Raw genomic sequence first — 25,986 nt, 5'->3', positions numbered from 1 at the left:
AACAAGGACGGTGATCTAAAATATGCAAATTGATTCCACTGTGAAATAACAGCTGTGAAAACTGTGTTCAACACGTGGCCGCATTGTGATGGGCAGCGAGTGGCAGAAGGTACCCACGTGCACTGTTCGAAAACAAGATTTGAACTACAGTACAGTCACACTCGTATTTTATTGAACTGACAAAAATATTTACACACAGATCAATGTCAAAATCTCAATAGCATGCACACCCACAGTACTCAGCTTCACACTTCAGTGGAAACTAAGAAATTAAATTAGATTCTAAATGATCCACTGAACTGGATGTGCTGGAATCTATATGTAGCAGTTCATATTCCTGAACATAAAAAGATAAGTCAGCAAGTGACCCCACTAGTTGTACATCTGGAGGTTGAGTAAGCAGAATCAGAGGCCCAATCACATAATGCCAGAAATGCAGTATACTGCCCCCCAGTGGTAAAGCAGTTTCACACAATTATGGACACTTGATGCCGCTCAGAAAAATGTACTGCCTCTCAGAGTTCAAAGACTTGAAACATTCAACAATGTTTAAATAAATAAAACTATACAAAACTTGGAGGCAGAATCACACAACTCCTGTGGACCTATTTCCATATATTTGTCCATTGCAATATAAAAAGCAACAAGTTAAAAATGTATTGGAAATGTATTTCTATTGATTAGTAATCCTACTATAAAAATATTTTAAAATCTTAAGTCTTTCCCTTTCCCATATGACAAGGTTCACTCTGTAATTATTTGGAGAGGACATAATGTTAACTGCCATTTTCATATTTGTTGTAAACAGCATTTGTGGTGGTGCAGATATGTACAGCTGGCAGCATCCAAATAGCAGTCGGTTCAGGATTATGTATCTGGAGATGTTTTGGAGAAATTTTCACACCGTTCTCAAAAAGTCCTTGACCTGCAGAAAAACAGGAACAGCAGGTTAACCACTAAAACCCAGATCATAATTCCATTCACCCATCTTTAGCCACTAATGATATTCATAACATAACCATACAACAAAACAGCCTGCCTTTAAAACATGCCCACCTTCACCTTAAATTGTCAAGGTAAGAAATAATGTCAGTAGCATTGGGGGAAATTTTATATTCTAGCAGTTGCCACAAATTATCTCCAGGGCCATACTGCTGTAAAATATCCAAACGCGTGCCTAAACATTATATAGGTACTGTGTTCTTTACTAACGTGTCCATGGCAACAACAACATAAAACAAATGTCTTCATCTTTATACATTAATATATCAGCATTAGCAAGTCAAGTGTAAAGAGACAGCTGTCCAGTAACGCAAGGCTTCTAATGCATATTTTGTTGTACCAAGTTATTCTGCTTTGTGCTGTTGGGAAACAGCTCAGTGGCATTGCTTCATTTTTACCAGTTGAGAATACAGCAATCACACTTGGCCACAGATCCAGCACGATTTAAACTCCTTGTAATGAATGAATGAATGAACACAAACAAATATCATTCTGATGTTGGACATGCAAGAGAAGATCCTCAAACACACCTTATCTATAACTGCCTCCTGTTTGATTCTGTCATTTTTGAAGTCTTCATTTACATCCAGCACCAAAATTGGGATGTCCTTGAGGTATTCAAAATCCATTCTGTGGAGAGAGTGAGGTACAACTTTGTGAATACAACCAAAGACAAAATCACCAGAAAGAACAGTCAAATCTTCAAGGAATGTTCCTAGACAGCTTTATCTTTGAATTCATTTTGATGCCATGTGGTCATATGAAAGAGGGATCATTAAAGATTTATATACCAATCACAGTCGATTAATCAAATAATTTGGTGCAAAAAACAAACAAAACAACAATTACTTGTTCTTCCATCACTAGTCACAGTTCAGCATTACACTTAGCAGAATAAGTAAGTAAGCACATACTGTGTGGTTCGGTGCTGGAGCCAGCATTCGTGTTTGTAATGAAGTTTCTCCAAATATTCGAGCGGAATTCCCTGTTCCTCTTCACGTCCTCGTGTGTGTAACCGCTGCATACATTTCTGCGATATAAACGTGTCATTCATTAGTAACACGGACTGGGTATTATAAAGTACAGTAACAGGGAGGGAATTTTTGTGTCATGTCAATGAGTGCGTTTACATGGACATTAATAATCCGAATATGGACCTTATTCTGAATAGTGACAATATTCAGAATAAGGTGTTTACATGAGTTATTAAAAGAATACTCTGTTCCTATTCCCGTTTACATGACACGCAGCGTACTCTGATTAATGAAAGTTCTGACGTTCCTTCCCTGAATGTTTCCATAGTAGCTTTATCACTAGCCTAAGCTATGCTGCCACATATGTCACTACTATGCTGTCTAGCGTGTGTTTCTTCCTCGCTTCAAAGTGTAGCCTACCTTCTTCTTCATTCTCGACATCTTTTCTGAGGCTCCGCTTATAAATAACTTTGAAAAGTTTGACGTCACAAGGTCTTTTTCTTTTCTTTTACTGTCGCGACAGAAGAAATACCATGGGCCGTTAAACAGTTTGTTGTTATTTGCCATAATGATGTGTTAAATTGTCGCGAAATACCGTGAATATTCCAATAGAACGTCAGTATTCCGAATAAGGTGTTTACATGTCTAGAATGCACCTAAATAACCAGAATATGATCGGAATACTTCACCTATTTTATTCTGGTTATGCTTATTCCGAAAATGACCTTATTCCGGTTAAGGCAATCGGAAAATTATGTTTACATGGGAGTATCTTATTCTGAATATTGTCTTAACCAGGTTAAAATCGGAATATCAATGTCCATGTAAACGCACTCATTGTTTATAAAGTGCATGCAGTCACAGACACTTACACATAGCTTCTTGGAATCTGGAATTAAAAAAACGTTTTATCAACACAAACATTTCATTTTGGGTTGTTTACTAACCTCTGGATCTGCCCGCAGGTAAATCATGGCATTCAACTCAATTTCAGCCTCAAACTGCGAAAGCAGCCAACTGTGCCAGTCTTGATAGATGGCATATTCGGTCTCGTTTAAGTCCCCAGACTCAAATAGATTGGAAGCAAACACATACCTGTAAGGAACAACAAAGTAAAGCCAGAGGTCAAATCTAGAGGCAATAATAATTGAGTAAAGACAAATAAATGAGACATGAAGGTAACATTCTCACAATGACAGTGTATGCTGCACTGATGTTGTGCAATGTTGTCTATTACACATCAATGACGCCATATGATTACTTTGTCAGTCCAAAAAACAGCATCATTAATCTAGGCACATTTGACGAGCATTTTTAAGCCGTTTGGCAGTCCACCTGGCCTGGGTGCCAGCCGAACTTAGCCCCGTTCACAACATTTGAGGTTGGGAAGTTCGGTCTTGCATTGCTCCGTTGTGGTGCAACTATGCTCGAACCAGAGCTGTTCGGACCAATCAAATTGTCAGGGCAGGCTATATACGATAATGGACAGATGAGCAACAGTGCATCCATCCATCACGTCATCTGAGCATGCCTAAGTTGATTATGTTTGCAACAGAAACACTGTGGCTACAAATGCATATTATTTCCATGCAGTTTGGCTTTCCTTACACAAAAAATGGAGGTTTTATCACATAATTACTTCTGAAAACCTTAGGCCAAAGTGAATGTGTGGGCAAACTCTGGTTTTACACATTCATCAAAGTAAAACAGTGTGTTTGCACGACACGTGACATGTTCCCTCGTTTGTTTGAAATCTGTTTGCTCGTTAGGCTTGCGACACCTTTCCCCAGCTGTTCATAGCATGTTTGTACCATCATTTGAACGGAATCATTTTTAAAAACGAAGTAAGGGAAATGTTTTCCCAAATAGCCTAACTTGCTACATATTTCATTGTCCATTGTCATTGCCAATGGAGCAGTATCAGACTCATATTCTGACTAGAATTTTGAGTATGACAGTGTCAGGCTACAGCCCACCACTATTATGTACTCAATGTCATTGGAGTCACAAAATGGCCACTCTCACTCCTTCAGTTTGGGGGAAAAAACTTGACCACTCCAGGTCACCTCGACATCTCTGTATTTCTACGTCAATATAACGAGAAAGAAAAACATTTAGAACACGGTGTCCCACAATGTACCAAAAGTCAAGGCTACACACCGATCACTGTAGACAGAGCGCTCGTAGAACTGGACAGGATGGTCAGCTTGCCGCAGCTTGGCTGATGGGGGCTGGAGCTGGGAGCGCACTCGGCTGAGACAAGCGTAGGTCTGGAAGGTGTACGACCAACGACTGGGTTTGTCATAGAGCATCTGCAGCAAATTGCCACCACTTTTCTGTGAAGTGCTGAGCTCCTGGAAATGGAAATGAGTGAAAGAATGTTGTTAGATAGGCTATTACATCCGTAAAGGGATCCCCTGTTCCCACATATCCAAGGTCATTACCTCGTACTCGTTATCCGTTGTCTGCACATTGCACCATTTAGCAATGGGCTCTGGAATGACCTCCCATTCATCTGAAGCCCTCTCCAGCATACGCACAAAAGTGGACTTACCAGCCGCTGTGGACAAATGGGAAAATATTACTTCAGTTGATTCAATAAAGACCTTACAGAAAATAGCCGATGGGCAAAACCAGATGTCACCAGTAACACTAAACATAGCAAAACATGGTTCCCTTCCATTATTAGACCAAATGTAAGTAGGAATACAGGCAAGTGGGAGGTCTGATGTGTCTAAAAGAAACTTAAGTGGAGATTCCTCGTTCAGAATGCCACAAGAGAATGCCCATTTAAAGATGTCATTAAAACTCTCACACTCAAATAGACAGATTAAAATTGAGAATAATGTTTGAGATCTTTATCCTTATTAAGATTATGCAAATTGTTGACAGATGGCTTAAATATTACAAATGTACTCGCTTGTTGTATAGGCTTGCAAGTGGTATGATTCATTGTCAATGAAAACAAAGGACTTGAGGAGGGACAGTGCGTTCCAAATAAATACAGCTTACGACCTGAAGCTTCTGTCTTCGCTGCTAATGTTACTGAAGTCAACGAGTTGTAAAACGTGTTTAGTTTTTTGCCTTAAACATCACAATCATTTAAGCTCACAGTATGTTGTAAATTGTTCCATATATCCCTCTGTTTTACATGTTGTGTCCTCTTGGTCTTTAGCCCAAACATCTTTTGGCGCCAATCTAAACTTTGCTGATTCTTCTCTAACGTTAGTGACGTTAAACTCACCACAACAGCTGTCTTAATCACACACTAGTAACTTTAAACTTGAATTCATTACTCTCTCTTCTCCATTCAAAAACAAGAGTGGCTAAACGGTACAAGGGACCGATGTAGTAAGTAAACTAAGGTTAGATAAAGTCAGGTTAGCAGCTAATGTTAGCACCATTTCGTATTTGTCTAGGCGCGTGGAGTTCAGTAACCTACGTTTTCGTTGACCTCAAGTATCTAAATCTGGGGGGTCCAACATCATACTGCCATGACCATGTCATGTTAGTCATGCAGTGTTTATATTGCATCAAATTAGAACCAGTTAATGTACCGATAACTTAAGTGTCATTAGACTTGAGACATAAGTTAAGGTTAACTTAGGTAACGTTAACCCAGTTGCATTAAATCAGACTGCTGCAAGACAATTTTGAGTTCAAATAGAAAACTCACCGATGTTTCCTTCGATCGATATTTTTTTGTTTCTTTTCTCGAAACTGTTGTTAAAAACTGGACTGGAGCACATTCTCTTGGGTGGTGTAGCCATGGTAAATATTTGACACAACGAGAAACGTGTCTTTTCAGGGAAAGTTACCACTTCAAGTCAAATAAAATGTGAAGCAAAAAGATGTGACGTTAATGAGTCTCCTTCCACGAACAAACATATACTCCTTTGAATAACTTGTCAACAACTGAGAGCTGTGTTGGCGCCTCACTGACGGACTGACCAGCCTGGGAGCTGCAAAATCCGCCAGAATCGAATTCCGCGGTAAATTCAAGGAAGATGACGTAAAACAGTTTCCGGAAAGAATGTAGCCAATCAAAAATTAGTGTAATTTTCCATGATGTTGATCATGATGTTGAGCACCACTAATGATTAAAAAGATATCTGTATTAAATGACAATATTAAATTGACCAGGTAAAAACATAAAAAGCGTGAACACAAGCGCTTGTAAGTTATCCACATGTAACGGTACGCAGTCACAGCACGTGTTCACAGGATCCCGATCACCCAAGGTTTTTTTTATTATTATTATTATTTATCTATAAAATAACACATACACTATCTAAATAGCCAGAATCAGAGTAAATGGAAGAACGATACGCTAGACTTAAAATGAAAAGGTAAACGTGTCCCAGTCTTCTCATCCCCATCCACAGGAAGTCGCAGGCGGAGGCGCATGGTAACAAACAAACCAAGGCATCACTGGGAGACAGGAAGAACTGCTGACTAATCAACGAATGAATGTCATTCTCTGTAAGTAATGCATGTTATGATTCATATTCACAATGAATTATACCAAACCATTATACCGTTTGCGTTAGATATGCTAAACATGAAGAGGTCACCATGTAACAGTAATTCCCGCCCGTTTTATGCTGCAGGATAGCTTACCAGATTCAAGCATGTAACCCACTTTAGCTAACGTTAGTCATAAGTTGGCTAGCAATGCAGCTAGCTTAAATTAAACATCATGGCAACCCCAGTAGCTTTGATCATGCATATGATGTTAGTGTTCAATTGTTGAAAATATCCATTGACATCCGCTCGATACAGCTTGAGATAAAAAGAGATGCAATAACGGCATAATGTAGGTTAGATAGTGAATTTGTATAGTCAACGTTATTATAGCTAGTGAGCTAGCTGGAATGGTTCGTCTTATTGTTGCTGCTGCTATCATGGCACTTTTGATAAACATAAGCAAGCACTTAACATGTACAATTGCTGATGGTTGCAATAAAATCTAGCATATGGGATATATTATATATAATGATATATACACACAGAATAGCCTACCTCGCAGTTAATGTAGTGAACATTGCGATGCATATCCTCTATCTATGACTTATCCTTGGTAACATGCACTCTGTGCTGCTATATATCCACAGACATCCTGAGGTTACTTCAAGATGTCTGTTTCCGTAATCATTAAATGGGGTGGACAGGAGTATTCCATCAACACTTTGTCCGAAGAGGACACAGTATTGGATCTCAAGCAGTCCATCAAGAGTTTGACAGGTGTCCTACCAGAGCGACAAAAGCTGCTGGGGTTAAAGCTGAAAGGTAAGACCAATGATATTGTATGTTTAAAGTAAGATGTTTGAAAAATGTATGTATGGAAACAGTATTGTGCAAGGTTTAGACATGATTGAAGCTGTGCTGTGTACACAACCATGTTGGGCCCAGTCATCCACTCACAAGGCTTTGCATATCACAGCTACGCAGATGATACCCAACTATATTTCTTTCTCTCCTGATGATGCCACAGACTTGGATTGTTTCTCTGACATATTTGTTTGGATGGAGGAACACTACCTCCAGCTAAACCTCTCTAAGACTGAACTACTGGTCTTCCCTGCCACATTCACTATATATCACATTCACAACATCAAAACAGACACCCTCTCTCCTGCACCTGCCTTGGTTGCAAGAAATTAAGGTGTCATGATTGATGACCAGCTAATATTCTCTGACCATGTTGCCTCTGTTACCTGATCATGGTGCTTCGCAGTATTCAATATATGAACAATCAACCACTCGCATGGCTTCTCGTAACACTGCTACACAGGTGACGCACAGCTATATCTATGCTTTGCGTCTTATGATGCCACAGTCGTGGCACAGATCTTGGAGTGTCTCTCTTCTAACATTTCCACACCCTCTTCACTGGTGTCCCAGCTTGTGTGGTGAAACCGTTACAAATGGTTCAGAACGCTGCGGCCCATCTTGTCTTCAATCAACCTAAAAGGGCATGTTATTGTTACCCCACTGTTCATTGAGCTCCACAGGCCTCCCTTAGCTGCCCACATACATCACTTATGCTTGCATACAAAGTGATTGCTGGGTCAGCACCCACACACTCAAGTGCTCACACAAGTCTTATGTTACCCTCTTAGGGCGCTTTCACACCACTAATTCGATTATTTGGTCCGCTTCAGGCAGTGAAATTGTTATTATGTAGCATATATATGAGGGTATAATTGGTGCAAAAGTCACGAGCACATTTAACTGGAGATTTCGCATTCGTACACTAAAGTCACACATGTGTAACCGTACATTTGAAGTTGTACATATTTTTTTCATACCTTGTTAACACAAAATAGGGCTACGGGTTCACGAATCCGTTTTACAAGTTCACAAAACCGTTTTACAGATACACGAATTCTCACCTGTGCATCACAAGTTACTGGCCTCATCCCCTCGAGACTTTTGCCCCACTTACACTGCAACGATTGGGGCAAAACACATTCGCACATCCGTGTTTCATAATCTGAGAACATGCACAACATTCGTGCACTTGCAAACCGTAAATTTGAAGTTGTACATATTTTTTTCATACGTTGTTAACACAACAGAGGGCTACAGGTGCACAAGTCCGTTTTGCAGGTTTACGGATCCGTTCTACAGATACACGAATCCTATCCTGTGCACCACAGATCCTGGCCTCATCCCCTCGACACTTTTGCCCCATATACACTGCAATGTTTGGGGCAAAACACATTCGCACACCTGTGTTTCATAATCTGAGAACATTCACAACATTTGTGCATTTGTAAACCCAAACGTGAACTAATGCAACATAAGTTGTGCATCTGTGATATATTTTCTCATTCATAAAACTTGCACGGCTACACGTCAATCCATACAAGTGCTTGAGTCTACATCTGCGAGTTTCCGTTGCTGTTTTCCGGGGACGAATACTTTTGCACCAATTATACCACCTAGCGATGTGCAAAACAGATTTGTACTTGTGCACACAGAGAACATCGAACATCGAAAACAAAACAAGGCGGCCGGATCTGGATCTGGATCGCGCCCACACATCCCTGCTCATATAGCCTATAACCTCCGCTTGTTTCCTCATCAGTATAAAGGACAAGGACGCACAATTTGTAGATTTTCTTTTCACAGAGTGAGAAAACATTTCGTAGTGATTATTTGCACCCGGGTGTAGCCTAAATAGTGGAATGGAGGCATTTTCTTATTTGCACCCAAACCTGTAGCCTAATGCGTGCAGAAACAGATGGGATGGCCTACCTAAATCTAACAAGTTAGGATGTGTAAAAACAATCTTTTTGATGGAAACGTGGTGCTAAATTCCCATAAACTTGTTCAGTGAACGGGTAAAACCGTCCGTTTGTAAGCAAAATCAAGAATAACGAGTTTGTTTACCGTCACCTAGCAACCAGAAGATAGACAAATATTAGTAGGCCTAGTCCATGAGATTTTACTAGCAATCGTATTCACCTCTTTCCTCAACCCGGAAATATGTATCGTTGCGATGGTTACGATACGGTTTTCAACTTCCGTTCATTCTGTTAACATGTGCGTTCTCCATAGCAAACTAGGTTATGCCTCAACTTAGATTTCTTTCGAAATGTTGACAATTCTGCCCTCAGCATGTATATACTGCATCACATATAACCGATATAAAATAGAAAAGTTGACTTTTATATGCGTTATGATATGTTAAGCACCGTAAACCGTCACGTTAAAACAGATACAATGCAGCTTCGCCGGAAATAGAAAACCGTCTCGGTGTCATGGCGACCCCCATTGTTGGCTGCGGAATATCGTGGATAGGGTAACGGGCAAATGCATAGCGGAACTTTGAGATTGGCAGTTCGAATCCCATCCATAGTTTTCCCACTTCTTTTTTTTTTTTGCATGCCAAAATAAAATATTGTGAAAGTATGTGCGAACGACTCTCTTTTCTTTGATGACGTTACCTCGCGGCAAATAAGAGTTTGTGCTTAATGAACCTGTCAAAATGGTCTAGTTTTATTTTAGTTATAGAAAGGCTACCGTTGTGAGTAGAACGCTATAGTCAACTCCTCTACAGAAAACAACTCTATTTAGGCATGCAAAAAAAGAAGAAGTGGGATAACTTTGGATAAGATTCGAACTGCCAATCTGAAAGTATCAGTTATGCATTTACCCGCTACCCTACACGAATTCTAATAAAGCACGATGAACTACTAATATTTGTCCATCTTCTGGTTGCTAGGTGACGGTAAACAAACTCGTAATTCTTGATTTTGCTTACAAACGGACGGTTTTACCCGTTCACTGAACAAGTTTATGGGAATTTAGCACCACGTTTCCATCAAAAAGATTGTTTTTACACATCCTAACTTGTTAGATTTAGGTAGGCCATCCCATCTGTTTCTGCACGCATTAGGCTACAGGTTTGGGTGAAAATAAGAAAATGCCTCCATTCCACTATTTAGGCTACACCCGGGTGCAAATAATCACTACGAAATGTTTTCTCACTCTGTGAAAAGAAAATCTACAAATTGTGCGTCCTTGTCCTTTATATTGATGAGGAAACAAGCGGAGGTTAGGCTATGAGCAGGGATGTGTGGGCGCGATCCAGATCCAGATCCAGATCCGGCCGCCTTGTTTTGTTTTCGATGTTCGATGTTCTCTGTGTGCACAAGTACAAATCTGTTTTGCACATCGCTAGGTGGTATAATTGGTGCAAAAGTATTCGTCCCCGGAAAACAGCAACGGAAACTCGCAGATGTAGACTCAAGCACTTGTATGGATTGACGTGTAGCCGTGCAAGTTTTATGAATGAGAAAATATATCACAGATGCACAACTTATGTTGCATTAGTTCACGTTTGGGTTTACAAATGCACAAATGTTGTGAATGTTCTCAGATTATGAAACACAGGTGTGCGAATGTGTTTTGCCCCAAACATTGCAGTGTATATGGGGCAAAAGTGTCGAGGGGATGAGGCCAGGATCTGTGATGCACAGGATAGGATTTGTGTATCTGTAGAACGGATCTGTAAACCTGCAAAACGGACTTGTGCACCCGTAGCCCTCTGTTGTGTTAACAACGTATGAAAAAAAATATGTACAACTTCAAATTTACGGTTTGCAAGTGCACGAATGTTGTGCATGTTCTCAGATTATGAAACACGAATGTGCGAATGTGTTTTGCCCCAATCGTTGCAGTGTAAGTGGGGCAAAAGTCTCGAGGGGATGAGGCCAGTAACTTGTGATGCACAGGTGAGAATTCGTGTATCTGTAAAACGGTTTTGTGAACTTGTAAAACGGATTCGTGAACCCGTAGCCCTATTTTGTGTTAACAAGGTATGAAAAAAATATGTACAACTTCAAATGTACGGTTACACATGTGTGACTTTAGTGTACGAATGCGAAATCTCCAGTTAAATGTGCTCGTGACTTTTGCACCAATTATACCCTCATACATATAGACTCCAGTGAGGTCTGCTTTCACACCAGAAAACGAACCAAAATTAGTCTGATTGATTTTTTTCTCAATGTTTATCTTCCGGTAGAAATCGGCGCCAATTTTGACTCACTATTTTGACCTACAGTCTATGGTTTGGACCCCAGTTCGCGTTCTCACCAGAGGGACCGCACCAGAGGTCTACTTTTGGTGCGGAGTCAAGCGGACCGAGACCTCCTCTTTTTGGAGGTCTCGGTCCGCTTGTTTTGGTGCGCACCCGAGTGCGATTAATGCTTTCACACCAACGAAAACGAACCAAACTAAGAGGTTTTGGTACGAATGGACCGTTTGGTGCGCACCAAACGATGTTGGTGTGAAAGCACCCTTAGGCGCTGCACTCCTCCAAGGAATGTTGTTTTATTTGTGGTCCCCCGATGGTGATATGACCTGCCAAATGCCACCGGGGCAGGAGTGTCCTTCTCTGTCTTTAAAAAATAGATAAATAAATAAACTCTTGAAGACCATACTCTTCCTAGGAAACCTCCTCTCCTAGCGCTTTTGGCACTTATCAGACACAGCTCTCCTCTACCCCCTACTTCTACCACTTTCTTCTCCTACCACACTTTGACTAGTATTAATAATGTCTGCACTCTTATCCTCTAGTAATAGTATGGACAGAGGCAGTGTTTTTCGGAGCTAAGGTCTCCTCTGCACTGTACCTTGATGTAAGTCACTTTAGATAAAAGTGTCTGCTAAATGAGTAAGTGTATCTAAATGCATGAAGGTGATGAGAATACTTTCAAAGTGGCACAAATAGATTTTTACTTCAATAATCAATCAACAATGAGATGCATCAATCAACAACATACAAAAGTGCACACCAATGTATTTTTTTAAAAAATGAAACATACAGGCACACTGAGGCAATGGGGAAAACGTTGTACAGTATCCTCATAAAGATGATGATTCTCAAACAATGTTGACACAGAAGAACGGGAACAGAGTTGTTTTAGAGTAAAGTGTTGGTTGTAGCTACATTGCAAGAAAACAATAAATGTGGTTTTGTTTGATTCATTCATCATGTATGTGTAATTAAGGAGGAATGAACTTGAACTCGAATAGTCTTATTTTATGATGTGTTCTGCACTGTAGGAAAACCAGCTGAAGATGATGTTAAGCTGGGAGCACTGAAGCTGAAGCCCAACACAAAGATCATGATGATGGGCAGTCGAGAGGAGAATCTGGTAGGTTGGAACTTTTTTCTCTACACAGAAAAAGATCTTTGTGATGCTCAACAAATACACATTATCATCAGTATGTCAAGGTTATTGGTATATTTCTCTGAGTTATTGGTTTTATGTATGGTGTCTGCCAGTAAAAAATCTAACGTGTCTATTTTTGTATCAACAGGAAGACATCATGGCTCCTCCACCAGAAAATGATGACGTTGTAAACGATTTTGATATTGAGGAGGAGGTCATTGAAGTAGAGAACAGGTTGGTATCATAACAGACTGTTAAAACATTTCAACACAATATTGCAGTGGCTTATGTTAAATCAAAATGTGCCTTGATTGATTTTATTGTAATGCCCAAGGTGGTCGTCAATGTGATATTTGTGGAGAATTGGGGGTGGAGGGAAAAATATATATGAATATTTGAGAAGAGTAAAGTCAAATCTTAGTGAAATATTAGTATATGTTTGGGAGACTCCTGAAATAATGCAGCTTGTCATTTCAACCCTTCAATGTAGAGAGGAAAACTTGGCCAAGATTGCTCGACGGGTAAAAGATTATAAAGTAGAGGAGCTGAACCCTCCAAGGGAAGGGAAGCGTCTGCTGGTGCTTGACGTGGATTACACCTTGTTTGGTAAGGCCTTTGATGTGGCTCAAATTACCAAAGAGATAACGCATGTCACTGGACGATGTATAGCCTACTGATGTTTTAGTTATGAAATAGCTTATGTGAATCTGTGTTGTGTAAGGACTTTAGATATGGGAACTAATAGCTTTGTGGCAGTAAGTATATATGTGTCTTGTGTTCTGCCTCATGTAGATCACAAGTCCTGTGCGGAGACAGGGCAAGAACTCATGAGGCCTTTCCTCCATGAGTTCCTCACCTCCGCATACGAAGACTATGATATTGTTATTTGGTGTAAGTATATTTCCAATCCATTTTTTTTTTTTTTACCAGAAATGTGTCAAGTTCTGCTACACTTCTGAGACTTTGAATCAGGACCATCATTTTCAGATTAGTATTTGCTGTGTTTTTTATCCTCTGTTTAGCGGCCACAAGCATGAAATGGATTGATGCAAAGATGAAAGTAAGTTAATCTGAATTGTACATTTTGTCATCCCAATTAAATTGTATCTGTAAGTGCTCTGTAAAGGTATCCATTGCAGATGATGACCACAAGGCTGTGCTATGTAGTAAAGATGTTTCCAGGATATGCATAGGGTGCCTCTCATTCATCTTTTATACATCCTCCCTTCTTTCCTTGATCCTCGTCGCCAGTGATCTACATAAAGAACGATGGGGCGGCAACAATAGGATAGTCTGTCCAGTGTTAGTTATAGATCAGTGGGAACGAGCCTAGAGGACCGAGGATCGAGAGAGGTTGAGAGCTGAGAGGCACCCATAATGTGAAAGCAAGCTGGCTGGTTTCCTAACAATAGCATGTAAATAAGGTAGCTTACAGTAGAAATGGTAAATTATTTCTATTGGAAATTCATCATCTAGAAATTACACACAATGGGCATTGGACAAAAAATTGTCTTGCAGATACAGTGAGGAGAAAATGTATTTGATACCATGCTAAAGTTGCCTAAAAAGAGGAATATAAAATCATCATTTGACAATTGATCTTAATGTCTTAATTAAAGAATTGAGTAAAAATGAAACCGCTAAGTACCCCAATTTTCTTTGTGATTGAAAATTGTTCTTCCTAAATGCTAGGGGGAAGGAAGTATTTGACCCCCAATGTAACCCTATGGGAATTTAACACATAGGGTTAACATAGGGGCAGGCAGATTTTTATTTTTTAAGGCCAGCTATTTCATGGATTCAGGATATTATGCATCCTGATAAAGTTCCCTTGGCCGTTGGAATTAAGATAGCCCCACATCATTACATACCTTTCACCATAGCTAGAGATTGGCATGGTGCTTTTTCCAGTAGGCCTATTAGCCTGTTTGATGCTCATTGAGCTGGAATAGGCCTACTGGAAAAAGCACCATGCCAATCTCTAGCTATGGTCCAGGGTATGTGATGATGTGGGGCTATTTTAATTCCAAAGGCCAAGGGAAATTTATCGGGATGCTTAATATCCTAGATCCATGAAATAGCTGGCCTTTAAAAATAAAAATCTGCCTGCCCCTATGTGTTAAATTCCCATAGGGTTACATAGGGGGTCAAATACTTCCTTCCCCTAGCATTTAAGGAAAACATTTATCTATTTATGATACATTCTTCAATCTCAAAGAAAATTGGTGTCCTTGGCGGTTTGATTTTTACTCATTTTCTGAATTAAAGCATTAAGATCAATTGTCAAATGATGATTTTATATTCCTGTTTTAGCATGGTATCAAATACATGTGCTCCTCACTGTATAATATAACTTTCTTCTGAGTTACGTTCAATATTTGTCCAGTGGGGGTCAGTCTTTCAGGACATACTTTTTAAATTTCTCTCTCCTTATTTTTGCAACCTAGGAGCTAGGTGTGATCGACAACCCCAACTACAAGATCACCTTCATGCTCGACAGCGCAGCCATGATCACTGTACACACTCCCAAGAGGGGTGTGGTTGAGGTCCGTAAACCTGTCCCTCTAGCTGGCTAACTAAACCTGTCTAGTTATTCTGTGTCAGCTGTCAAACCAGTGTGCTATTGTTTGACTTTATTACTTAGGTAAAACCTCTAGGTGTGATCTGGGGGAAGTACAGTGAGTTGTATAGTAAGAAGAACACTATCATGTTTGATGACATCGGCAGGAACTTCCTAATGAACCCACAAAACGGACTGAAGGTATAAGTGCCACAAATATAAAAATCTAATTGATTTATTTCAAATTACATTATAAACTGTTTTTTAATAGTACTCAATATTTAGATTAATGCTGTAGTGTCATCACATTCAATCCTCATGTAACGCCTCAATTCCCTTTTTTGCTTGTTAGATCCGTCCATTCATGAAGGCACATTTAAACCGTGAGAAAGACAAGGAGCTCTACAAACTGTCACATTACCTGAGGGAGATTGCTAAGCTAGAAGACTTCTCAGGTCTCAATCACAAACACTGGGAGAGGTGAGCAGTTCCTCCTCCTCACTAAAACACTCCATATAGATACAGAACAAGCATTCCTATGGTTACTCCTGGTTTTGAAGTAGCTTCTGACAAACTTTTGATGCTCTCTGCAGGTATCTCTCAAAGAAACAGTGAAGACAGCCTCCTGGAAAGACACTGAAGCCCTCACCAAATAGCTCCTGGTTATACAGCCCATTTTTCTCTCCTCTCAGTTTCTTCCCTTCTGTGTCCCATCTGTTCCGTCATGATCTTTTACGTGGCTTAGGTACTCTCTCATAAGTCTTACAAAACACTGTGCACCACCCAACCTGCTACATCTTAGCATAACACTACTACCCCCAAAAAGCATGACATTGCTCCATTCTCATCTTTCTGTATGTGTTTCTCCACTTTCCTCCATCTGTATGGACATTTGTGTTGTGCACACTTGGCATGTGTGCTCTTTCTCATCCTGTGCGTGGTGGTCACAGGTTGCAGTATTATAGTGGAGGCAGGGAGTTGTGTATGGTGTGGAATTGTACTGGAATTGAAGCTGGTGGTGGCTGAATAGCATGCACGGCATCGGTACAGCCAAAATGTGGTCTAGCTGAAGGATCTGCTGAACTATGTTTTCTCCATGGAGATTATACTTCAGGCAGTTTTCCTGTCACATTTTCTCAATGGGATTGACATGTACCCATGTACTTTTTTATTGCATTTTCAACATTAATTTAATTTTCAACAACACAGTGGACAAAAGATACTTATTTTCTTCCACTTATTCTATGTGGTCCCGTACCTTTCCATGACCGTGTTGGTTATGCTAGTTGGTAAGGCCAGCCATTCATTTTTGCATGCGTTGGCTATGACTATATACATTTCATCAAAGCCCATGGTCAGTTTAACTGGTACAAGCGCTGATAGGGCAAGGCTATGTGTGGGATGTTTCTGTACTAAGAACGTGTGAGATGGGCCCACCATGGTACAGGAGGAGGGGCATCTAGAGGCACATTGCTAGTGTTTGTGTTGTAATTGATGCCTAGGTTTTACCATGCCAACAGTGTTAACAGCATTTTGTATGCTGACTTGTATGCAAGCAGTCCCTGCTGAATTTATTTGGGCTGAAGCTCACTGGTCCAGTTGCATTGGTGGAGAGTTACTGAAAATTCACAGCAGGTCATCATTCCGAGGCCAACTCACCCTGGGCGTGGGAAGTCATGCCAGGGATGACCATTCAAAACGGTCATGCTAAGCAAAATGAGAAGTTTAAAAAACTGTTTGGGATCTTCTGAAACAACATTTCCTTAAAATTAGCAAGATGATTTGAAGATATAATAATTTGCTGGAGAAAGTACTTCTTAGACTTTCTTCATTTTGATATTGAGGTAATATTTAGTTGATGTCTGGCACAAATCTTGTTTTTTTTTTCACCTGAAAGTGAGAGAACAAGTGACTCATTAACATCTAGAAGTGCTGCGACCCATTCCCATCTCCCTCTTTAAATATTAGCAAAATGCCTTTTGGGGGTTTCTACAATGAGCCTTCCCTGCTCAAGCCTCCCTGATCATTGTGATTAGGTGACTCCTAAAGCACATGTAAAGAGATTTAAAGGTATTATGAGTTTTGCTGTTTGGTTTACATTATGCCGTTCGGGTCGCATCGTGGCCCATGGCTCTGCTATGCATAAGCTACATGAGGAAGCATTATGTTACTAAATAAGTTGTTAGGGGTCTAGTTTGCCTCAGATGTCCTTAAGCAGTTTGACTGGTCTATTCAGAGACCTGTGAGACATACAGCAATTACATTTCCCTGTCTTTGATGGACTTGATATGCAATGTGAAACCATATCTTTGGTAATATCCCAGTAAAGCTTCCGAAAAAGCAGATTGACTTTGGGATTGTGAGTAATAAATATGTCCATGCTTACACCTCTTTTTCGATAATTGGATAAACGATTCATTTGGATAATTGCATTTCTATCAAACCTGCAGCAGTGTCTCCACTGACTGGGCTTCTCAGGTCACAAAAGGTTTGCTATTGCATGCATTGTGCAACAGAACAGGGTGACGCTTTGATTTGAAAATTAAAAAATAAATGAAAAAGCAACAACTTGATAATTGCAGTCAAGTGAATTTGGAAGCATTGCTTACAAAATAAAAACCAGACTGCTTAAATTATTTAGTGATTTACATGTCCCCTGCGGTACATTCTTTCTTTCTTTTTTAAAATCTTGATTTGTTGACACTAAAAGCTGAGGTCCTCAGATATTGAGGTTTGGCCTTTCATAAATTGAGCTGTTTTCACTTGAAAACATTGTTTATTTTGTAAATGGTAGTGGAAATGTCAGCTCACTCTTAGGTTTCCTATATCTGAACATTCATAACATTCAAGAACTCAGAAAAAAGCAAAAGAAAAAGAGAAGGGCAACATCATATCTAAACACCATTTAAATCACACCTTGTATGTGCTGTGTGCATTGCTGCATACACTTAAGTGTCAGCTTCCGTTGATTTTCATCATAGATGTGACTTGCCATACCTAAGGAAATTCAGAAACACATGGCATTCTTAACTCTCTTACAGCTGATATCGCAGGACTTCTGTTTTTCCTCAAACATGAAAAAACTGACAACATCCTGAAGAGTTTGTTTGAAATTTAAAACATGACCTTTGCACTCTTGTTTTTACCAATCTGGTTAATGAGGAAGCAATAATTCATCACCTGTGCTCCCTGGCCACAGGTTTTGGGTCATCTAGTGAGCCTCTAACTCCAGATGGATTCATAGGATATTGTACTGTAACTTCAGGATGATTTCATTTTGAGTTGTTACATTGGGAAAGGTCTATGAAAATGTAGTTTAGTATTATACTTTGGCTGAAAATGTTGAAAGAAGGAACAACCTTACTTAAAGGTTCACATTTGTCATTGCATTGTTGGTTTACACTTACGACTTAACTAATATTTATTTAGATGAATTTACATGTGAATGTGACATTTAGTTGTGCTCTGTGATTTCTGATATGGGTTTCCTGCTTCCCCGTATACAACATGAGACCTGTGTTAAAAAGCAGATGTCCCTGCTTCAAAAGGGTCGTACCTCAGATTAATCTGGGATCCTCATCACATGTTTTTGTTTGTCACATGTTTATGGTTATGTTTTGAAATATGTATAAATGTGTAAGCATTACATATCCTCAATGTAAATAAACAAGTCAAACTTTTTTTTATAGTATATACCAGTGTGACACAGTTTATTACACAATTTGGTTCTGTATTTTAGTTAAGAATAATTCATCCTGACACTGAAACCAGAGCCATAGAGGGAGAGAGAGAGTTGCGACACGCTTTGATGTCGCCGCCACGCGATCAAAAGTTCCAAAAAACCTGCGTTAAATGGCTGAATTGCAGGAGGATGGGATGTACTTCTAGATGCTGGAAGGTGTAATCAATTAACTCATTAACTACTGACCAAGAGATTGGCTGTAAACAATTCCAAAAGTCCCATAACGAGGAAATAGCCTGGAAAAAGCGCTGCCATTTTTTCCTATGGAGGTCTATGGGAGTGTCGCCACTCTGTTTTATCTACCGCTCTGACTGAAACTACTGAAACTGGAGATGAAATGATTGCTATAGCTTTATTGATGAAATATTACAGAAATATTTAGATATACAAATAAATAAATAAGTTAACATAAATTCATATTTGCAAAACAAAAAGGCAGTGTTGGGAGAGAAAGTAGTGTGATCATCATCTTCTCCCTCCTGACGCAGAATGCTGTGATTTGTATTGCTGTGTTATTGCGGATGTGGCTCACGATGGGTGCTCCAGTCACTCCATATGGAGTCCGATGCCTCCTCTTTGACTCGGACACAGAGCTTGTACTTCTTCCTCCTGGTAGGCACTGTGAATTCCTCGTCATTAGATGTGGTGATATGTGAGCACTATATTATGAACAAAAAAAAAAATGTTTGCCATGAACACAGTACATAGCTGTTTCATTCACTACCAAATCTGGGAAAAAAATGGACTGCACAGTTTTGGAGCAAATAAGTTGATTGTGACATTTTTTACATTATTTTTGGCTGATGAATCTGCTTGATAATATGAAATAAGATTTTATTTTTGGACAATCTGGTAATATCTCTCACCGTTTCTTTCTGATCACAAGTCCCATTCCTCTCAAACACCCTCACTTCATAGAGGAGTTGGAAGTAAGAACCTGGGTTGCTCCATGTCTCTGGGCGAACCCACTCAAATTTACGATGTCCCACTTTATTGATAGTGACTTTATCTGGCTTTACTGTTGGAATAAGAGTAATCACCTTAAATCTACTGGCCTACTTCCAAACAAAATAATATATAAGAGTAGAGCAGTAGGGTTTGGACACTAGACGTACCTATGTCAAATATGAAGAAGCGACGCTGGTATTCCTCACAGCGGTTCTTGCTTCTGAAGTAGAAGGAGAGGCCGAGCTGGCATGGCTCCTCACCAAATGGACAGTGTTTCCCATCCTCACAGTGCAGGGTGTTGCCATCCAAAGAGCAATTGATATTTCCAGAGTCTCCTGAGACACTGCAGAGTAACATCACCAGTGTTCAGTTAACTCTCCAAGAGTTGATTCTAACACTGGTTTTGGAATGTAACTCACAAACTAGTCTGTTTTACATAATGTTTGAATGAGTTGAACCTTACCGAGCAACATTGAAGTGAAGTAATTCGGCATCTCTCCGGTTATGGGTGTTGTTCCAAGTGCATTGAAACTTCCCATCGAAGTTTTTTGCTATACATGAAATATATTCTAGAAGGGAAGATAAACAAACATAAAACAACTAATTTCATTGATTCATGTGCATTTAACACACACACACATGCCCGCTTTTCCCTCTACATCTGTACTCTCATTACCTGAGCTGTCATCTTGCAGACGCAGAATACTCTTTCGGTATCCCACTCCCTCCTGAAGCACTAACGTGTGGTTGAGGACGTCCCCAGCCTTATTGTGGCAGCTGTAGTTTCCTCCTTCAAGATACCTGACAGTAATGTGGATTTGGTTCCCATGATTTTTCAGTGGAAACCCATTGAGTTTCCAGTTGATATCCTCATCATTATGATCTCCACAGTACAGGTTGATGTTCACAGACATATTTTCTGTGACTTGCAGAAGAAGCACTGTGAACAGCGTATGGTAGGAAAGGTTTAGGGCTTCAGCAGTTGGATTGGGTAAGAATCAAATTCACAAATTGTATAATCATTCTATGGTCACTCCATTATTACACTTTAAATGTTCAAAAACTGAAGTAAAGAAGAATATCAAATTCACAAATTATATAATCATTCTTTCATTATTTCATTACTGCTATTTAAATATTTTAAAAATCCCAATATACATGCTGCAAATATAAGCAAATTACTGAAAAAGGGAAAAAAAGAAAAAGTAAGTCACCATTTGGTGTCAGATATTTTCCAGTGGATTCACAACTCTTATAGTAAGTCAGGAAAAGGATGATGACACATATGAACTTCATCTGGGTTGATAACACAAACAGAACAATTAGAATGAGTAGAATATCAGATGACACATAAAAGAAGCAAACCTTTGTAAAGAGAAACAGACTATATCTTGTCCTACCTTGATATGCTTGTAATAGCTCATGCGGCTTGTCCAACTTTGTTCTGTCGTGAGGAGGGAGAAGCAAGCTTTATACATGTGAGTGTGAAAATCCCAGCAGTCAAAAAGAAGGAACTTATCATTGTTCTGTAAAACAGCTATTGTTATTACTCAAACCCAGAAGACAAACACTCTCCAGGTGGACTTTCTGGGCATAGCAGGTGACATAAGAAAGCAATTTATTTGTGTGGACTATCCTGTAGCTCAATGGACTGGGGAAGTACCTGCTTTGGCATTGGTTTGGTTTTAATTCACGTGGTGAGTTTTTTTTTAATTTATTTTTTAACATAAATAAAACCTGAGACTAGTTACCACATTATATACCGTAGATCGAAACCACCAATGAATCAACTTGCTCCCTCAATGTGACTATAACAAGTTTAAGGTAAACCTCCAGTTACAATATAACCTTGAGCAGGGTCTCATTGAGGGGAAATATTACTGTTTCATCACACTAATTATCACAAATTCCAAATGCTTTTACAGTGAACTGAAACACAAACAAAAAGACTTGAACTTGGTCATCATATTATGAGGGCATGGTATCACATTATATTGAAATTTTCTGGTCATCATTATGAAAACTTTTGCCATCAAAAGTGGAACTGGAACAGCAAATCATTATTCTACCCTTGACCTGTCAGTGTGATTTAGAGTAGATGGAAGAGGAAGTCAAGGAGAAAGCGGCAAAGTCTGATTGTCCAGAGCTCAGGAGGTCTGGTCCAAATGAGACTTTACTCAGGAAACATACTTGCTTTTATAAATCATAGTTTTACTAAATTGTGTGCTCATTTTATGAGCTGCACTTGTGTTAATCAAAATGCTGAGGTTGTTTTAATCATTTTGTCACATATTTTATTCTCAAAGGTTAAGAGCTATAGGCAGCACAACAGACAGCTACACATACCTTGATCAAGAAGTTAGGGGACAAACATTGTCGAAAAGCAAAAACCTAAGTGATTTTAGACTAAAAGAAACACGTTAGCAGCCACTTTGACAGTCCCTGACCAGCTGCATACAATGTCCAGTTCTCAGGATTCGATTTTGTAAATTGGTTGTAGCTTCTTGTTTACCTTAGCCTACTACATTTGCTATTATTTGAGTTTCAACATGACTCGCTTTCTGATTTAATGTAAGACAATGAGTAAGATAAGTGCAAGTTGCACAGATAAGTCTGTAAACATTTCTTGAAAGTCCCAAAACTATCACAAGAACATTAGGCCTAATTCATTCCACCAATGAGGAATCACTGAAGAAGAGAATCTCAACTGTGACCTCTTGAATGGTCAACACTGCAGATGCATAATGATGGCACCGCCATGGACGAGAGGGGTAAGCAGGTCAACATTTTATTAAAACGTCTCAATATATTCTAAATGAATATCGTAATGACACCTTTCTCGCACCTTGCCACTGCTGACACTTAGTAAAGATACATTTTCCAATTACTGAAAATAATAACCCTATAAAGGATTTTTACTTTTGGTTGTTAATTGAAATCAGTTAAAACATTTCAGTCCTTGTTTGGAAGAGATACAAATACATTAAAATGTCAAGTACAAATATAGTATCTCCAGTTTTGAGTTACCATAAAGAAGGCACATTACTAGCCCACTTATAAATAGCTGATGTTCTGTTGATAACTGAAAGGGCAACACCTGATAGGTGTTTCCCTGCTAGAGAGGGCTGTGCATATAGGGACAGTGCATATAGGGACGGTATTTTTAATTACAGGTTTACCTGGGGAATTCCCGGGCTACTGTGCAGGCGCCCAGGCTTGAGGGGAAAAAAACTTGTTTGGCAAGTATTACAATTTTTCGACCTGAACAGAGTGAAGGCTCTTCCTGTGTTAATACAGTATTGTTCCCAGGAGAAGGTGTTTTGATTGGCATATCGATTCCCCTGAAAGCAGAAATCAATGATCCATGAGAGGAGCCAACCTTGTCTCAACCATGGCTTCAACTAAGTAATCATCCCAAACTCTGATCTCTTGTTTATGGTGTAAACTGATTACGCTGACTACGCTGTTTAACACAATGAGCATAGGCAGAAATGAACTGATCTAACTGTGACCTTCATCACTCATTGTTCATTCCATTGGAGGATTTCGGGGTTTTCAGTGGCTCTATACAGAAGAAAGCCCCCAACCCCTTAAATCAACAGGATGATGACCATATGGTATGTTATTTTAAGAGAAATGAGAACGTCAAACGTGAAATGTTAAATGATGGCATAAAATTGTTCCTCTTACGGGAAACCACAAACTGTCTGAGTAGTATATCATATAGCCACAAGAGTAGCCTATGAGTCAACCAACTTTCTCTAACTCTCTTTCTGCCACATTCAGTGGCAGTGCACGTGCCCATCCAGATGTTTAAATGTCCAGATGAATAATGGACATGAAAAGTATTGTGTATGTGTGTATATATATATATATATATATATATATATACATACACTGTATATATATATATATATATATATGTGTGTGTGTATTATATTAATTGTATGTATAATATTTACCATATAAAAAATACATTAACAGATCAAGTTAAAAGCTTTGAATGCAATTTAAGATAATTGTCTCACCATTATATTTTTTGGGGCAGAGAACATGCCCCCCATTTTAATTGTGCCAACCCAACATTTTGTCTCACACGTCACTTCGTTATGCTCTACTTGGTTGTGATGCTTACAGCTCTAAGACCAGCTACCTCATCATCTAGGCTCTACAACGTTGACTGAGGAGCAACGAGGCTCAGGTAGTCATAGTAGTGTGTAGGAGTGTATTTGGATAACAGTCTTCCTTTTGTCTCCCAATCCTAAATGTGCCACAAATATTCCTTAACCAACAGACTGTGAAATATAACATACAAATCAGAGCAAATGTGACCGTGTGGCTGTGTGCAGAGAGCCTCACAGTTTAAGGATGGAGGAAAATCTCAACAGTGTTACTGTTCTCTCTCAGTGGAAGAGGAAGTCGAAAGAACAACACTTAGCTTTCAGCCACTGAAGCATTCCCACTTTAACCAAAAAAAAAAAAGAGAAAAAAGTGACACTCAAAACATCAATGGCCTGTCTCTTTGAGTGAATGTTGACTTGGACTGGAATTTTTGTGTTTTGTCTCCAAAAGTTTCTGTGAGGTGCCACGCTATCAGTGTACTCGTGTTTTCCATGAGCTATGACAATAGACACACAATACCACAGCATGACCTTGAGTTAAAGTACGCCACAAAAGGAGAAAATGACATCGTGACAAAAACATGACACTTAAATAAAAGCATTTGAGTAAAAAGTTCATTGCTTTAATTAAAAATGCATTCTATTTCATTAAAATATGCAATTGTTTCTGAAATTCATTTTCATTTTCCCATCAGGACATTGTCTTGATGCTACTTAAAAACACACATACAAAGAGCGTTAGGATATCAGAATGTCGTCATTCCTTGTGATCAGCTACATTCAGAAGAGATGGTTGTTACTAGGGCAGCCTTTGTAGACTCTGGCTGTGGCTCCCCCACATGTTCAGCTATGACCTCAGACGGACCAGCATCAGGTTGAGTTCTCTTCCTTGTGCGCGTTCCCAGTGATCATTTCAGCCCTCACAAGATGTAAAAACGTCTTTGTGCAAAGCACATTTCTTCTTCCACTCGTGAAGTCTCTTTCGTTTTTTACCTTCTTCTTCTTCTCGCTTCTCTCCCGCACACTGCAGCGCACACACACATGCTCACTTACACAAAAAAACACGTAAGAACAGGCAGCCGTGTACACGTGGAGAGGAATGTGAACACACAGATGCAGGCACTCCTAACACTCCTAGCACACACACACACACACACATACACATTCACACATACACACACACACACACACACACACACATTTGCACATACATGCACACACTCACTCACAATTGTACACACACAAACACACACACGTATACATGCACGCACTCACTCACACATACACACCCACACATCTACTCTAAATACTTAGTTCTGATAATGCTGATATTCCCAGGTACAGTGAAGCAAAACACAGTGTTCCCTTCAATTCCTCGTGTGGAAAAAGGGGACATCTTCGAGGCCCCGATCAGTAGCTCGAGCTGAGGCCTCGTGACGCTCCCCTCACGAGCAAGGACAGGGAGGGTGACGGGAGGGTGGACACACATATAGGGATGCTTACTGAAGAGTACTTAACTATTTATAATGCAATGCATCACAATTACTAGTATTTTCCCCTACTAAAATTACACAAGGCATGGGCAAAAAGTCAAGACAGGTGATTTATTACAAAAGAAGGCTTTCCCCCATTTAAGAACTGGTTGCCCAGCTAAAAATACCCAATTTGTCAAATGTTTCAAGGTTGCAGACAGAGTGCAATGTACAATAGGCAAGAAATGAACAACTGACCTCATAGAAATGATTGGACCAGAGGCTGAGAGAGATATTATCAGAAAAGGCAGGATTTTTTTCCCCATAAGAAATGTTTCCCTCTGTTCTGTTTCAAATTCCCTGGCTCTTTTTTTTTTTGGTTGTTCAGTCTCCATCAAAAACCTAAAACGTAATGTAAATGAGAAAAACATCTGAAAAAAGTCCCCCCCTCCCCCCTCCTTTTTACAAACCCAAAA

General features: G+C 39.5%; 3 protein-coding genes across 3 annotated transcripts; 1 reads left to right on the top strand and 2 right to left on the bottom strand.

Annotated features, from left to right (window-relative positions):
- Nucleotides 1-150: 150 nt before the first annotated feature.
- On the bottom strand, nucleotides 151-5,953 carry zgc:110540 (deoxynucleoside kinase). The gene is made up of 7 exons (XM_062535646.1): nucleotides 5,653-5,953; nucleotides 4,421-4,536; nucleotides 4,137-4,330; nucleotides 2,924-3,071; nucleotides 1,917-2,032; nucleotides 1,533-1,632; nucleotides 151-925 (listed from the first exon to the last, which is right to left on the bottom strand). Exons 1-7 carry the CDS (start codon nucleotides 5,744-5,746, stop codon nucleotides 899-901), a joined length of 795 nt encoding a protein of 264 aa, XP_062391630.1. The 5' UTR covers nucleotides 5,747-5,953; the 3' UTR covers nucleotides 151-898.
- Nucleotides 5,954-6,366: 413 nt separating this feature from the next.
- On the top strand, nucleotides 6,367-18,918 carry ublcp1 (ubiquitin-like domain containing CTD phosphatase 1). The gene is made up of 11 exons (XM_062536773.1): nucleotides 6,367-6,458; nucleotides 7,091-7,265; nucleotides 12,558-12,649; nucleotides 12,816-12,901; nucleotides 13,158-13,273; nucleotides 13,460-13,558; nucleotides 13,690-13,727; nucleotides 15,115-15,213; nucleotides 15,312-15,428; nucleotides 15,580-15,707; nucleotides 15,821-18,918. Exons 2-11 carry the CDS (start codon nucleotides 7,112-7,114, stop codon nucleotides 15,840-15,842), a joined length of 951 nt encoding a protein of 316 aa, XP_062392757.1. The 5' UTR covers nucleotides 6,367-6,458; nucleotides 7,091-7,111; the 3' UTR covers nucleotides 15,843-18,918.
- A 76-nt stretch (nucleotides 18,919-18,994) lies between these two features.
- il12bb (interleukin 12B, b) lies at nucleotides 18,995-21,398 on the bottom strand. Its single transcript, XM_062536772.1, has 7 exons — nucleotides 21,318-21,398; nucleotides 21,132-21,213; nucleotides 20,594-20,857; nucleotides 20,381-20,486; nucleotides 20,085-20,260; nucleotides 19,836-19,987; nucleotides 18,995-19,628 (listed from the first exon to the last, which is right to left on the bottom strand). The coding sequence occupies exons 1-7, from the start codon at nucleotides 21,393-21,395 to the stop codon at nucleotides 19,482-19,484; spliced, it is 1,005 nt and encodes a 334-aa protein (XP_062392756.1). The 5' UTR covers nucleotides 21,396-21,398; the 3' UTR covers nucleotides 18,995-19,481.
- Between the last annotated feature and the right edge of the window lie 4,588 nt (nucleotides 21,399-25,986).

The sequence above is a fragment of the Sardina pilchardus genome, chromosome 5, assembly GCF_963854185.1.
Source record: "Sardina pilchardus chromosome 5, fSarPil1.1, whole genome shotgun sequence".
NCBI lineage: Eukaryota > Metazoa > Chordata > Actinopteri > Clupeiformes > Clupeidae > Sardina > Sardina pilchardus.
Note: the sequence above shows the minus strand (reverse complement) of the source record. Positions and strands in the feature narration are given on the sequence as shown.